Raw genomic sequence first — 16,640 nt, 5'->3', positions numbered from 1 at the left:
TTCAGAGACACAAACCAAGGCCCACTATTTGAAACGCCACAATATCTGTCCATGTTTGGAGTGGCATCCTACACACAGAGTGCTAAATGATTAGGTTTCAGTGTTGACAGTTTTGGTATGTAAATTCTCTTTAGAAAATCTCTCCCTTACTGAAGAGATAAAGAAGGAAACAGCCTTATCCACCAGTGATTTACTTTAGACCACTTTATTTTCCATTGCAGTGAACAGTTATAGAACATATGGAACCCATAAAGACACCCATACCAATGGCAGATGAAATTTGGCTACCCATTTATTTTTATGTAAGAACGTGATGTGCTTTGCTCATGTTAAAAGTGATAAAGGCCTTTTATTCAAAATGGGGGAGAGGTTAGGCATTGTGGTATAGTGGGTTAAACCACTGTTGGAGGTGGCTAACATCCCATAATGGAATGCCTGCGATTGAATTCCACCTCCACTTTGGATGTAGCTTCCTGCTCATGTGTACCCTGAGAGGCAGCAAGTTAATGACTCAAGTACTTGGGTTCCTGCCACTCAGTAGGGAACCGAGATCAAGGCCAGGCTCCTGGCTTCGGCATGACTCAGCCCTGGCTGTGGTGGGCATTTTAGAAGTAATCCAGTGGATGGTATACATATATATATTTCATATATGTATTCTATATACATATAGAATATATATATATATGTATATATATATATATACTTTCTTGCTCTCCCTTTCAAATAAATAAACCTTTTGTAAACAGGTCAATAGAAGATTTTAAAATAGCAGCACAATATTGAAAAGCCATTGTCCTACCTTTCAAAGATAACATTCTCAACATCTAATAGTGTTTTCCCCTCATTTTATTTGATACTTGGTTTTGTAGATGGTAGTAGGTCAATTAGAATTTAAATTACAAATTGAACTTAAGAAATAGACACGATGTTGCTCTCAGACTTCAAACTGAGTAAGGTTCATTAATTTCCATGCCATGGCAGTTGGTCACTTGGAATAAACTCTATAAATGCTTAAGCTTGGCCGGCAAGGGTATGTGACAGGGCCTTGCCTCCTCCCAGAGAACAGCCCCCTTCTTTACTCCCTCGTATCACGTGGCCTTCCCCCACTCCTTCCAACATCCCCTCTGTGCACTGCACAGACCTTCTCCCCGGAACACCCTCCACTGCCCTGTAGGTCTCCGCTTCGATGTCCTCGTCGAAGTGCTGCTGTTGGCCATGGCCCCCAGCACGTTCCCTGCCTGTGTCTTTCACAGTACACAGTGATTTGTGCTGGTTTGCTGTGTGCCTCTCACCTTCCAGACTGCACATTCTGGGCAGCAGGGCCACGAGTGTCCCGTGCACCATGTCCCTCACGTGGGCCTGAACACAGTAAGCACCAGGCAGGTGTTTGCTGAGAGTCAGAGCATTGCCTGCCCGGGGAAGGAGCTGGCTCTTACTGGGTGCCCTCCAAGAGGGTCGTCTTCCCCACCATTCATGTGTCCTCAGAGTTGATGACACGGGCATCTGGCACCAATTGACCAAACGCTGTCACATGCAAGTTACTGAGCCTTCAAGATGCAGGATAAAATGCATACTGCACATGAGAAATGAAACCGGATTGTGAAATCTGGTGCTTTATTAAACCATGCAAGTATGTGAGTGTCAAATGGTGTCTAATCACCGTTTTTCTGGAGACTTCCTTTCTGACCGAAATGTTACTTCTTTTTCCCAGAGTAGTAATTTTTGCCAACAGGACATGGAATATTTCAGAAAGTTCATGGAAAATGGAATCAAAAGCCAAGCTTAGAATGTTGTAAAACATGTTGAAATCCATGGGTAGTTTTTTTCCATAGTTCACATCATTTTCCATGAACTTTTTGAAGATTCTTCATCTGCATGTTTTTCAAAAAATTTTAACACCAGAATAAACTTTGAATTCCCTTTCCGCAAATGTCCTGAAGTGTCCTTGAACATTTTGGATGCGTCAATCCGGGACAATTGTCAACAACTTGCTTTTTGTCATGAACGGTTTGAGGTGGTTCTTTGCACACAGTATACTGGCTGTAAGCAAACATGTGTGTGATGAATCTGGTCATTAGGGGCGTCGGTTCATATGCTCACAAAGCCATCTATGCAAAGCAGGCTGCTTGAGGAGTGTCCTAAAAAAGCATTTGCCCCTAGGTGTCGCTCTTCAGAAGCATTTTATAGGAGAGAAGTCTGGAGCTCATCGGTTGTGTTATTTCTATCTGAGACGTTTTCTTGCCAGCTTCATCAGCCCCTGCCCTATTTCCGGTACTGGCAGCCTCATCTCCATGCTATGGTATATGCAGGCTCTGTCCTATGACCCATCTCTACCCAGAATCCTGCCTCAGGAAGCTTTTAATCATCTTTTCTGTTATTAATTTTTATTGGTTTGCAAGAGAGAAAAAAAAAAAAAAAGCTCAGATCCACTGGTCCACTCCACACACGCTCCCCTGCCCAAAGTGAGGAACTCATGTGTTGCCTCACAAGGTGCGCATGGCAGGAAGCTGGAATCGGGGGCAGGAACCAGCAGTTGCACACAGGTACCCCCATGTGGGACACGGGCAGCCTGACCTGCGTCTTAACTGTTGATCCAAAGGCCAGCCCCTGGAGCCTTCACTCAGCCAGACTCCATGTCTGCTGAGTCTGGCTCTGCCTCAGTTCCTCCACCCAAGGCCCCTGCTTCCTAACCGACCTCCAGGATGGGGGACCCTGGTGCCTCCTGCCATTTGCTGTTCTCAAGACTCCAGGACTCTCCCTGAGTCCAGCCACAGCGGCCACAGAGACCTGGCCATCTGACACTCTTCTGAGCATGGCGGCCACCTTGCTTTCATTCCCCACCACTCTTCTCCGTGTGTCTTTCCTTTGTGTGACAACCCCCTTGCTTGTCTGAACCTGTAACCTGCCAGGCTGAACTTTCCCAGCCTCCTGCTCCCCTCATGTTAGTCACCAGGTTGGTCAGACACTGTGCTGGACACACCCCCCACCCCCACCCCACCCCCAGTGCAGCAGGAGAGCCGTACACAACAGTGCTGAGGCCTGAGTGCATCAACAGCGGTTTACAGAGAGCCATTAATCCTGCCCTGGAGGATAGAAAAGGGGCGTGGAGAAGGAAGTGTTTTTATCCAGCCTGTAGGGCTGAATTCGGTTTCATTTTTCCAGGCAGATGCAGGGAGGGGAAGGAACAACCAGGCAGACAGAACAGTCTGAGCAGGGGCAGGGAGGTAGAAAGTACATTCAATCAGTGTTTGGGAACACAAAGTACACAGGTGTTTACGAGCAGCGTGTAGTACAATCTGAGTCAAGAAAAGGAACTTCTGGGGTCCCAAGTTCCAGCAGTGCGTGGGTGGGATGAAGGAGTTAGAGAGCAGAGCAAAGTGGGGAAGTCCTTCGGGGCGCAGGTGATTAGTCTCAGTCCCCTGTAATAAAGGGCTCTCCCGGTCGGTCGAGTGAGAGAGAGATGGGCTCGTTTTCCCACCCTGGCCCTTTGAGGGGATGAGGCTCAGCCCCTGAACTCCCAGGACTTCACTGTCCCCATGTTATCTACCGGAAGATGCCCTCAGGGAAGGCACCAGCATCAGCCCTCTGCAATACATTGGTGTCACATCGTCCCCAAATGCAGACCCACAGCTGGAGCGATGGCCTGGCGCTGGGTTTCCGTGTTAACCACCAGCAGGCAAGGTCGCTCAGTACCTAAGGCATTAGACCTCTGTTTCTTTCCAACAAGAGTCGCCTTTCAGCTGTTTAGTTTCTTGTAGGGGATTGTTTTGTCTACTGGAGGCTGTTATCAAGAACATCATTTTCCATGTTACAAAGAGTACTCTGTATGAAGATCCTCTTGTGAAGCTTTTATTTGTCCTAGTTTCTAAAACAACTACACTTCTCCTGAACTAAGAGGTCTTTTTGAGATATTCTGAACATTGGGTGAGATAACAGATTAGCGTTTCCTTTTGGCTAGAGACGAATTTGAAGACCACCCATCTAGGATTTATGATATATAGTTTTTAGTTAGCATCTTTCTCCAACTCATTGTACAGGGTTTCTTTTGTTATCCCTTTGATTTTTCCATCCACTTCTAATATTATTTTTGTTCAGATCTATAAACAGTCTACCTTAAATTCTCTGTGGCCCCACCTCACACCTGCATACAGGCTATTCAGAATACTTGACTGAAATAGAACAGTTTAATTGTAACCTTTAGGTTCTAATAAGCTTCCTGACAAATCTTTGAGGCGATGACAATAGAGCACTTCCCCCATTAAATAGAGCTAGCATGAGAATCATAGATAATCCTAATTCAAACTCAGCAGGTGCATGGCCAAGGGTTAGATCCATTCTTCTTTCAGGTTTCCCAGAAAGCGTCTCTTCCTGTATTGTTATGTATGATCAGTGCCCTTTGCTCCTAGATGAGAATGCAGGATTTTGATTTTAGGAAAAATACTCCACCTGACCTTGGACAGTCTAAAGCAGCCACAGCTCATCAGGGGTTGAGGAATTAGTAGACTGAGCAAGAGTGCGGTTTAGGGCACTGATGGCTGGGATGGTTAGCAAATCGAGTCAAAGTTTGGGTCTTGGGGTGGTAATGAATTCCTTTGTTCCCAAGACTTATGGGGGTGAGGTCGCTCTGTAAAAACAATTCTTTTCTTTTCACACTGGATGCTATAATTAAGGCATTTAAGTCAACAGTGGAATTAAGAGCAGATGTACTATGCAGGTTCAATCTATTTATTAGCTACTAATGGAGGGTGTTCTAGCTAATGATGCTAATAATAATGTAGCACTCCCCACATCCACACTCATTAACAAGTCCCCAAAAAGATTCACCCCTTACCCCTTCTTCTCCACCCAATACTACAAAACCTGTGACAGGCAGTTCCCAGGCAGAGGGTGAGGATATTCGGGGTCAACACCAAGCAGCCCTGGCAGAAGGAAGACTGTCGCTCCCGCCAGTCACTTCTGGGCTCCGTGTTTTCCCCTGAGCTCCGGGAGCCACATCCTCCTAGTCCCTCAAACCACAAGCCCCTGTGCCGAGGCAGCGGGTCAGGGTGCTCTCACGGCCTCGGGCTGAGTGCAAAGAGCAGAAATGAAACTTGCTGGGGCTTCAGTGGGAGGAGCAGGTGCTCTGCTGTGCCTCCCACACCCCAACACAAGCAAGCCACTTGCAGATGTAGCCAGAGTGCCACACACTTCCATCCTGCCCAGCCCAGAGACAGCCCTCCCCCTGCCACTGCCCCCCCACCCCACCCCTCCCCCTGTACCATCTAAGAAGGCATGTTGGCCAGATGGTCTGGACGGGAATGTGACCTTAGCATTGAGAGGTGTGTGTTTCCAGTAACACAGCCCCTGGTGGTATTTGCTAGTAATAGGCAGCCATTCACTTAGCGCTTCCATCTCACCGCAGCCACAAGGAGTGGGTTCTTCTTGTTCAGATGGGGAAAACTGAGGCACAGCTGCTCAGTAATACAGCCAAGACCGGAGCCCACACAGCCAGGCATGGATCTGTGGAGGGCACCGCCTCTCCACGCTGCATTCAAGCAAAGGGGGATCCAGTCCGACTGTGACTCTTGGTCCTCGCAGCCAGCTGGAATTTGGATATTGTGTCAGACTAGTATAGAACATGCAGTTCAGCTGGGGAAGAAATTTCTTTCTCATAGACGAGACCCTTGTATGTGAAGACCAGAACTAACTTAATAAATGTAAGCCTCACTAGGAGTGAGATGGCCTTCGAGTAAAGCAAAACAGTCACTCCCTGTTAGCACGTCTCCTGGTGCAGCTGGGGCTGGTGGCTGTGTGTGCCCCTGCTTACCAAGTATTTACCGAGCACCTGTGGCTTGGTAAGAACTTGACCTCCAGATAATTTCCCTCCTGGAACATTTTCTATTAAAAAGTGGTTGACCACATGGTGGGCTCACATAGCAGGGTGTCTGCTTGGTGCCATCAGTGTATAGAAAATAATTAAAAATCAAAATGTGCTCTGATTGAAAAGCAAAAGGCATTTCCTTCCATGCCCCTGTGAAAACGGCGTGAGTTGACAAATTAATGAGACTGTGGCCTGGGGTGAAGACTGCGCTCAGCCTGTGTGACTACCAAGAAGGCGAGAGCCCTCGGTGGGTCTCCTAGATGAGCACAAGAAAATGATTTCCGGCCTCAGCAGAGGCATTAAGAATGCAAGAGCATTAATGCATTAGGGCCGCTTCCAGGGGACAAGGGAGAGAAGGGAGAAGACTGACATTTACTGAGCCCTTGCTACGTGCTGGCCTCCACGCCAAGCATTTTATATGAATAGATTTCATCTCAGGTGATGCTGGAATGCACCATGGAAGGGGTGAGGCATACACAGTGCAGCTTTTACATACAGAGTGATATAGACCAGGTCATCTAAATGCAAAAAGAAAAGTCGAAGCAGTTTGGCCTGTAAACTTGTACTCTTTTTTTCTATATAAGTATTTTTGTATTAATTTACCAAAAACAGGATTGATACTATGTGCATTGCCTTATACTTGCTTCTTAATGCAAATACTTTGACATGCTTATTAAACATTCTTCCACAATATCATTCTAGGAGTTGAAGAACATAAAATCATAGGATCTTTGCATAAGCCTGTGTTCTAATCAATACCCTACTATGGTAATAGTAGGAATCTGAATTTCCAGAATTTTAAAGACATTCTAATGAACAGCCTTGTAGATAAATCACTGCAAAATTACAGGTTTTTTTTTTTTTTAAGTTTATCTATTGATTTATTTAAAAGCAGAATGACAGAGAAAGTAGAAAGAATCTTGCATCTACTTGCTTACTTTCTAAATGCCCACGATAGCTGGGGCTGGACCAGGCTGAAGCCAGGAGCCAGGAACTCCACTGGGGTCCCCCACCTGGGGACAGGGACCCAAGTATTTGACCCATCTCCTGCTGCCTCCAGCAGAAAGCTGGATCAGAAGCAGAGATGGGGCTTGATCCCAGGCACTTCAATACTGGATGTCCCAAGTGGTGGCTTTAACCCGCTGTGCCACAACATCTGCCCCCAATTATGCAGGTTTTTTTTTTTTAAAGGTAAATTCCTAGCCTGAAAATTGCTGAGTAAAAGGATGTAGATATTTTTAAATTTGAGTTTATGGAGGCATATTTCACATACAGAAAAATTCACCCTTTTTTGGTATACAGTTCTGTTAATTTTGACAAACGCATTAGGTAACCATGGCCACAGTTAAGTTACATAACAATGATAAGCATCTTAAGGCTCTTGATTTGTGTTACCAGTTTATCCACTCACAATGGTATACCTACTGCCATCAGCTGTCAGCCTGCAAGAGGTGAACACTGGCTGTTGCCTTCAAAAATGCCTTCGAATTTCTAGGTATTTCCATCTCATTTTAAGTTAGATTTATTTGAGCACCAATGAAGTTGCATATTTTATAGGTTTATTATCTATTTTATGCCTTAAGGTGTGTCTTCTCATTTATATGTTTGGCCTGTGTTTCCAGTGAACTCTTTCTCTCTCTCTCTTACTGATTAGTAAGAATATTGGGGGCAGGAGGTCGGGGAATGATCTGTCATGTCCAAAATGTTTTCTTTTATCATTACTCTCTTTTAAGAATTTTTTACAGTTTTTTTTTTTTTTTTTTTTTTTTTTTTTTTAGACAGGCAGAGTGGACAGTGAGAGAGAGAGAGACAGAGAGAAAGGTCTTCCTTTGCCGTTGGTTTACCCTCCAATGGCCGCCGCGCCCGGCGCACCGCGCTGATCCGATGGCAGGAACCAGGAGCCAGGTGCTTTTCCTGGTCTCCCATGGGGTGCAGGGCCCAAGCACCTGGGCCATCCTCCACTGCACTCCCTGGCCACAGCAGAGAGCTGGCCTGGAAGAGGGCCAGCCGGGACAGAATCCGGCACCCCGACCGGGACTAGAACCCGGTGTGCCGGCGCCGCTAGGCGGAGGATTAGCCTAGTGAGCCGCGGCGCCGGCCCAGTTTTTTTTTTTAACCCCCACAAAGTTTTACGTTTCGGTAATCTCTGCTTTTTTCCTTATAGATTCCTTCCTGGAAGTCACCTTCAGAAAGTTCTTCCCCACTCCATGATGATTTAACTATGTGCTCTTCTTACATTTAAGCCTTTAATTTATCTGGAACTTATTTTGGCATATCACACAGAGCAAAAATGTACCTTTTTTTTTTTTCATCCAAATGATGAACTAGCTGTTCTAGCCACATTTCTCAAATAATAGATGTTTCCCCCCACCATTTGGAGAAGTCATCTTTAATATATATCGTATATATTTTTATGTCTGAGAACATTTTGTTCTGTTCCACACCATTTTTTTGGCTTTTTGGGAAAAGAATAGATTCTGTTTCACACTGTGTTTAATACTGTAGTATAAAATGTTTTCATATCACTGTGGCAAGCTCCTGGTTTTCATTACTATGCTTCTTCAAAATGTCCTCTCAGTGCCTAACTATTCCAGATGAACTTAAAACCATACATGAGCCTAAGCATCCAGTGAAGACGTTTGTTTGAATTTCATGTTTATAAAGAATCTGAGACTGATTCACATGTACATCTCTATAAATGCAGTCTTATCACTGAGGAACATGCTGTGTGGTTCCACCTATTAAGGTTTTCTTTTTATTTGTAATTAATAATTTTATTTATTTGAAAGAGATGGGGGAGAAGGGAAGAGAAAGCACTGTCTCCCATCTGCTGGTTCCCTCTTCAAATGCCCCCCACAATTAGAGCTGAGCCAGACCAGAGCCAGGAGCCAGGAGCCAGGAGCCAGGAGCCAGGAGCCAGGAGCCAGGAGCCAGGGACTGGATCTGGGGATCCGCATGGACGGCAGGGAGCCAGCTACTTTAAGCCATCACAGCTGCCTTCCAGGTGTGCATTAGCAGGAAGCTGGAATCAGGAGTGCAGCCAGGACTCAAACTCAGCACTCGGATAAGGAGATGCAAGCATGACAAGTGGTACCTTAACCACTACACCAAATGTTCCCCTTTAGTTTTCTTTCATGTGACTCAGTAAAGTTTTACATTTTTTTTTTAAAGATTTATTTATTTCAAAGACAGAGTTACAGAGAGAGGTAGAGACAGAGAGGTTTTTCATCCGCTGGTTCACTCCCCAGATGGCCGCAACAGCCAGAGTTGTGCTGATCCAAAGCCAGGAGCCATGTGCTTCTTCCATGTCTCCCACATGGGTGCAGTCGCCCAGGGACTTGGGCCATCTTCTTCTGCTTTCCCAGGCCACAGCAGAGAGCTGGATCAGAAGAGGAGCAGCCAGGACTAGAACCGGCGCCCATATGGGATGCCGGCGCTTCAGGCCAGGGCGTTAACCCTCTGTGCCACAGTGCTGGCCCCAAGTTTTGCATTTTAAAAACGTCGGATCACCTTGTTTTATGTGCATGTTTATTATTGTAAGTATCCTGTTGTAGTTGCCATTATTCACAGCATCTGTTTTGTGAGTATGCTTTCCTCCTGGTGACGCCTGTCTATGGATTAAACTTTATAGAAACTTTATAGAAACTTTATTAAAGACTAGTTACAAAATTATTTACATTTGGTGGGCACCGCGGCTCACTAGGCTAATCTTCTGCCTGCGGTGCTGGTACTCCAGGTTCTAGTTCCGGTTGGGGCGCCAGATTCTGTCCAGGCTGCTCCTCTTCCAGTCCAGCTCTCTGCTGTGGCCCAGGAAGTCAGTGGAGGATGACCCAAGTCCTTGGGCCCTGCACCCACTTGGGAGACCAGGAGGAGGCACCTGGCTTTGGATCAGCACAGCATGCCAGCCATGGCAGGCATTTGGGGGGTGAACCAACAGAAGGAAGACCTTTCTCTCTGTCTCTCTCTCTCACTGTCTCTGCCTGTCAAAAAACAAACAAACAAAAAATTATTTGCATTTGTCTTCCCTTCAGTGTTCCAATAAGACAGTTACATCATTTGTAAATACTAATAATCTTACTTTCACTTTTCTGATTTTAGACTTCATTTCTTTTTCTGTCGTTATTTAGAATTATTTTCATAATGTCAAATAATTTCTTCACATTGTAACATTTTAGTGACATTAAGTTACATTTTTTTAAATCAAAAATCGTTATTAATCCAGTACCTTAGGATGAGCTAATCTTGCAGTTTTAGAATATGCTCTATTTGGCTATGGTATTTTTTAAAATATTTTATTCAATATTTTATTGGAAATACTTATGCCTATAGTCATTAACTTTTAATTTTATTTAATGTGCTATCTGTGTCAAGTGATATTATTAAAGCTAGGCTGTTCTTGTGTTATAAAACTTGCATCTTTTTCTGTGTTTGGAATAATTTAAATGGCAAACATATCTATTATTCAATGCATGGACCTAACAACTATACCACCTGCTGCAGTGTTTTGGGAAGCATTAGCCATGGCATTCTTTGTGTTTTTGTTTTGTTTTGAGAGAGAGACAGACAGACCCACCGACAGATCTCCCATCTGTACTTCACTCCCCAAAGGTCTGCAATGGCATTGATGGCACACGGCCAAAGCCAGGAACTGAAAACCCAATCCAGGTCTCTCACATGGGTGGCAGAAACCCAGTTACTTGAGCCATCAACTGCTGTCCCTCAGGATCTGCCTTAGCAAGAACCTGTGGTCAGGAGCCAGAGCTGGGAATCGAACCCTGGCACTCTGATGTGGGACACAGGTATCTCAACCGCTGGGCCGAATGCCAGCCCCTGGCATAGCATTTGTTAAAGCCCTCTCTCACCCACTGTTCAAAATTTGTATTAGAATCCTGAAGTTCATGTGACAGTTTTAAGAATCAGACAGTGAAAAACTAATTTTTGACTGTTTTCTTAGAGTAGAACTAAATGTAAAATAAAAAAAAAAAATAACCAAATCTTGGGATAGGTGTTGTGGTGCCATAGTGTAAGCCACCACTTGAGACACCTGCATGCCATATTGGAGTGCCTGGTTGAGCCCTGCCACTCTGCACTTCTGATCCAGCTCCCTGCTGATATGCCTGGTAGGCAGCAGGGGATGCCCAAGTGCTTGGACCCCGCACCCACATGGGAGGCCAGATGGAGTTCCTGTATCCTGGCCTAAATATTGCAGGCACTTAGGGAGTGAACCAGTGGATATAATCTGTGTGTGTGTGTGTGTGTGTGAGACCGTGTCCCTATTACTCTGCCTTTCAAATGAATAAATAAATATTTTTTAAATGTAACCAAATCTCAAACACATTTCCATTATTTCTTTAGATTTTATAAGGTCTTGGCAACATTTTTCTTTTTTGCTTAAAGTTTATTGATTCCATTATGATGTTCAAAAAAGTGTCTCTTTAGAGACTATAAAAATTTCCACCTCAGTCTCCAAGGAAAGACAGTGACATGGCAGAGTAAGAAACAAGGTGAAACGTATCCGTATCCATTAGTTTTGTCTGAGTGTACCCTGACACAGGCACACTACAGCATTGTCATCAGGCTCTGCATCTGCGACACACACTTGCGCATTGTGGTGTTCTGTTCTCCTGGACAGGTGGTGAGTGCAGCCCTGGTCTCCAGCCTGCTTGGGCTCACAGCAGCAGTGACGGTGTCCTCTCCTCTCTCCCGCAGGACGTCTGTGTCAAGGCCTACCTCGCCCTTCGCCATCACACAAACCTGCTGATCGTCCTCTTCTCCATGATGCTGATGACAGGGATGCCCCAGCTAACAAGCAAAGAAGACATCGAGTACATCCGGGACGCCTTAACGGTGGGCAAGAGTGAGGAGGACGCCAAGAAGTATTTTCTTGATCAGATTGAAGTTTGCAGAGACAAAGGGTGGACCGTGCAGTTTAACTGGTTCCTGCATCTTGTTTTGGGCATCAAACAAGGAGAGAAGCATTCAGCCTGATAATTTAGGCCAGAATCAGAAACACAGGAATGGTCTACAGCTTTCAATCGGCTTGTCAGTCGTCCAGTTTGGATTTAAAATGCAATGGGCCACTGTGAAAGCTGACACACTGCAGAAATATTATTCTTTTCCTTGCTGAACTCTTCACTGGAGGGAAGAAGGTTGGCACTGACTTTTGGTTGGTTGACATCCTCCTTGCCGAGTTTACCTGCTGGTTGGTTTTTTCCCATCCATCTCAGTGTTGTTGGAGAACGCTCTAAGACAGAGCAGACTGATGACTTCCTCAGTGTGCTTGATAGTTCGGCTGTCGCTTCTGGAAATTCCTTAGAATGCCTGATAATACCTGTTTTCATCTGGGTTTCCTCTCAGTTTGGTCATCCTGTGTTCTGCAGGCTCTGTCCAGAGGCAGAGGCCATAACGGTAGCCTTTGTCTCATGCCTCAAACAATGCTTCTCAACATCGCCATGGTGACTGCAGATGTTAGTGACGTGCTGGGAGCCAGGCCCAGGAGGCCTTCTCAGTGGCTTCCACTCTCAGACTGCTCTGCAGTGTGCAGCTGGGGCACACAGACACGTAAGGGACAGTCTGAACCTCGGCCCTGCTGCTCCAGTTCCAGGGTTGTGAACATGGGATGCAGAGATGGGGGCCTTCTGTCTCCCCGCTGCCCACAGCACAGGGAGTGTGGCCTTCCCCGGCACAGACTTAACTGAAGGGACTCTTTGAGGCCAGTGCATCGCCCCACCCCTCGCTCTCTTTCGCTCTCTCTCTTGTTCCCTGTCCCCTTCCTCTGCAGTCACCCCCCTTCCCAGACTTGGAAATCCTCAAGGATGGCTGTGCCCCACAAACTCTAGTGAGTCTGGAAGAGCATTTCTACTCTAGGATTGCTACAATTTTTGGTACTTGTAAAGCTATTTAGTGGGTTTTTAAGTATCTTATTAAAGGTGCATTCGGGGAAATATGAATTAGGCCTTAATTTTAAGTTTTGGCCTGAGTGGTTCTTTCTTTTTTAACAGAAGATACTTGGTAACCAAGAAGTATTCCAGGTTAGAAAGAACACTACTTGTCCTCTTCATTTCTCCATGTTAAGGGCTTTTAAACTTTGACACATCCTTTAGATTGCCTAAAAATTGAAATGACTGCTTTAAAAATAGTCTCAACTCTTAAATATCTTGCTATTTATTGGGAGTGTTGTTTAAAGATCATAAAATTATTTATGCAATATTTTTAGATTGCCTACAGCAAATACATTACATAGAAACCCCTCTGCTAATGGGATCTAAGTGAAACCAGATACAAATATATATTAGATTCTTAAGTTTTTTAAATAGATACCTGTTGAACTTGGGGACAGCCCAAATCTTTCATTCTGTATCTGCAGGTGCACACTGGTTCTTAACTCAGGCTGAAAAGAAGAGACCCCAGGGATGCTTCTTTAAAATACCCTTGCCAGTCCAGCACTGTGGCACAGTGGATTAAACTGCCGCCTGTGACACCTGGCATCCCATATGGGCACTGGTTTGAGTCCCTGCTGCTCCACTCTGATCCAGCTCCCTGCTAATGGCCTGTGAAAGCAGCAGAGGATGGCCCAAGTGCTTGGGCCCTTGCACCCATGTGGGAGACCTGGAAGAAGTTCCTCACCCCTGGCTTTTGCTTGGCCCATCCCCAGCCATTGTGGCCATTTCAGGAATGAACCAGCTTATGGAAGATCTCTGTCTTTTTATATCTTTCCTTCTCTAATTCTGCCTTTAAATTAGTAAATCTTTTTTAAAAAATTACACAAACACACACACACACACACACACACACACACACTTGCCCCCTTGCACTCCCAGGTTCTAATTTAATTTAATGGGATGAGGCCCAGGCATCCATATTTTTCTGTGTGCTCTAGATCATTCTAAACACATCCAGGGTTAGAAACCCCAATGCCTTTGCAGGTGCAAATTAACTCTCCCTCCTTGCCTATGGAGCCTTTCCCCGACTCGCAGGCATCCAGAAGGCATTCATTCCCCTGCTTTGACAACTCATCTTTCTAAAATCCTGGTCTGTCCCCGTACAGAGGGCCATGCCCTGTAATGAAATTTTTCTTCCTCTGTGTAAGTGGAAGATAGACATTTTGGCACTTCTAAACCATCTCCCACCATTGTTTTGAAGGAAAGCGAGAAGAATGGTGCTTTCTAGTTCCAAAGAAGATGCTTTGGCTATTCTTATGACGAATAGCCAGGCTCAGCTCTTGTACGCATTCTGCTTTGTATCTGAACTGCCGAAAAACTCAACAATAAAGGAACTGTAGAGAAGTGTGATGCTTAGCTTATTGGCACATGTGCATACATATTTGCTCTTCCAATGGACCAGGTCTTTCAGTTCTCTCCTGATGCTGATTTTATACATACTCATATCACACTGGACTTGGTTCTTCCAATATTCCAAATGACAGTAGAATTTTAACTTTATAGACTTGATTGCACATAAACAAAAGGCACCTTTATGTACTTCCTTCACTGTTCCCAGTGGATACATGACCAGAAACCCCTATGCCTTTTAAAACTCTCCAGAGCTAAGGTCATCCTGCACCTGTCTGCACACCAAAGGAAAAACAGTTCACCAAGTCGGATGAATCAGTTGAAAACTGATTGTACCTCCATCTGGGATTTGGCTGCCTAACTGTCAGAGCCCAGTGCAAAAGGACAAATGGGGACTGGCCTTTCAAAGATCATCAAGAAACCCAAGATGGCCACAGCAGAGCATTAAACCTTTTGAGCAAGGTGGGGGCGGGGGAACCTCGTGTGACTGCGCAGGTCACAAAAAACCAGCAGCATGTGGATCTAAATAATGGCTTTGGCTCTTGGTTCTGGGCACATAAACCATGACTGAGTGAGTGAAGATAAAGCACCAGGCCCCAAAGTTGCTTCTGTTCGAATTAGAGTAGCTCATCTCAACGGCTGTGCATCAGGACGTAGGAGAGTGGCCACTGCTCTCAGGTTGAAACTATGGCCACTGGAAGTAAAGGAAAGCAGACAGCCCAAGTCTGGCCCTGTGTGGCTGCATGAGTGTTACCTGGAGGAAAGGAAGGGGGGAAACGTTATAGATAAAAATGACATCAACTCCCAGAGAGAACACTGGCTTCTTAATAAATACACTTCAGTAAATCCGTCTTTTTCAGGAGGTGAACTATTCTGCTTTGAAAAGGCTGGATGGAAATTTTGCAGTGGCATCATTTGGAGGTTGTGTGTCCTGCATTCATGCAAATTAATTATTTTTGGAAATCTAAAAGTAATTTAGAAAATGTCTGGGACAAATCTGATCTTTATTTCATATGCTAGGCTGTGTTTTCTGTGATTATGCAATAAATTTACAATTATATTTAGCAACCTGAAGAAAATAAAAATAAATTTGGATTTGCACACGTTCTAGTGGCTTATTTTCTGTTTCATCTGACCTAATAATTCTAGTAAATAAATTTGCACCTAGTCTCTGTGTTTGTTTTCAGATTCTCAAAGACATGGTAGGAGAGATGCCTGAAGACATTAAACACTACCCCTGCAGAAAGCTGAGACCCTCTCTTAGGGACAATTCAGGCATCCCTCCTCGCAAGCATTTCCATTACAGATTTCTCCAAGCAAATTAAAATGCACACTCAGGCATCGTGTTCATTTGGTGCCTGAAAGACCAGATATTCATGAACCTTAAATTCTTTCTTTTAGGAAGTTATTATTGAATACCTACTACCTCTCAGACACTGTGCTAAGTACTGGGGCTTAGAATTTGAAATAAGACTGACCCAATTCTAGCCCTTAAGTGTTTATACTGTACTGGGGATGGCAGAATTTCATCACGGGTGGGTGTTTGTTGGCAGTTGAATTGTGTGGATGTCAATCCCAACATCTGTGAATGTAACCTCTATTTGGAAATACATTCTACAGATGCAGTCAGGCTAAGATGAGGTGCTTAGGCTCTACAGCAGTATGAATGGTGTCCTTATAAGAAGAGAAGTGATGGGAGCCGCCGCTGTGGCGCAGTGGGTTAACGCCCTGGCCTGATGTGCCAGCATCTCATATGGGCGCCAGTTCTAGTCCCAACTGCTCCTCTTCTGATCCAGCTCTGTGCTGTGGCCTAGGAAAGCAGTGGAAGATGGGCCAAGTCCTTGGGCCCCTGCACCTGCGTGGGAGACCCGGAAGAAGCTCCTGGCTTTGGATTGACGTAGCTCCAGCCCGTTGTGGCCATCTGAGGAGTGAACCAACGGATGGAAGACCTCTCTCTCTGTCTCTACCTCTCTCTGTAACTCTGTCTTTCAAATAAAATAAAATAAAATAAATTAATAAAAAGAAGAGAAACGACACTTCGTGGGAAGGAGAGGAGAGTGGCTGCTGCCCCCACAAGCCCAGGAGCACCTGGGACTCCCAGAAGCTAGAAGAGGCGGGGCAAGATCCTCCCCTAGAAGTCTCTAAAGGAAGCATAGCCCTGCCAAAATGCTAGCTTTAACTTCTGGCCTCCAGAACAGTGAAAGAGCAACATTTGTTTTGTTCTGAACCACCCAGTTCATAGGGCTTTGTTGTGGCATCCCTAGGGAACTAGTCAGTGTCAAGAACCAAAAGTTTACTGGAGTGGGGGGCCAGGGGGGTTGCGGGGTAGAGATGGTGAGAGGTCACCGAGTTTATGTAAGAAAGCTGTTTAAAGGGCCAGCGCTGTGACTTGGTGGGGTAAAGCCCCAGCCTGTAGCACCGGCATCCCATATGGGCACTGGTTTGAGTCCTAGCTGCTCCACTTCCAATCCAGCTCCCTGCTAACATAC

General features: G+C 45.2%; 1 protein-coding gene across 4 annotated transcripts in view; it reads left to right on the top strand.

The window, feature by feature from the left end:
• PIK3CG (phosphatidylinositol-4,5-bisphosphate 3-kinase catalytic subunit gamma) overlaps window positions 1-15,257 on the top strand; it is a 35,378-nt gene extending 20,121 nt beyond the window's left edge. For all 4 annotated transcript variants that reach the window (XR_016230949.1, XM_008258341.5, XM_002712034.6 and 1 more), the window contains one exon: window positions 11,570-15,257. Coding sequence is in view for 3 of the 4 variants with exons in the window: in XM_008258341.5 (XP_008256563.3) it covers window positions 11,570-11,848 (279 nt within the window). In the remaining variant the exon portion in view is untranslated. The remainder of the gene's footprint in view (window positions 1-11,569) is intronic.
• The last annotated feature ends 1,383 nt before the right edge of the window (window positions 15,258-16,640 follow it).

The sequence above is a fragment of the Oryctolagus cuniculus genome, chromosome 3, assembly GCF_051225735.1.
Source record: "Oryctolagus cuniculus isolate XC-2025 breed Fujian yellow rabbit chromosome 3, ASM5122573v1, whole genome shotgun sequence".
Classification (NCBI taxonomy): domain Eukaryota; kingdom Metazoa; phylum Chordata; class Mammalia; order Lagomorpha; family Leporidae; genus Oryctolagus; species Oryctolagus cuniculus.
This window is presented reverse-complemented; position numbering and strand designations above follow the sequence as displayed.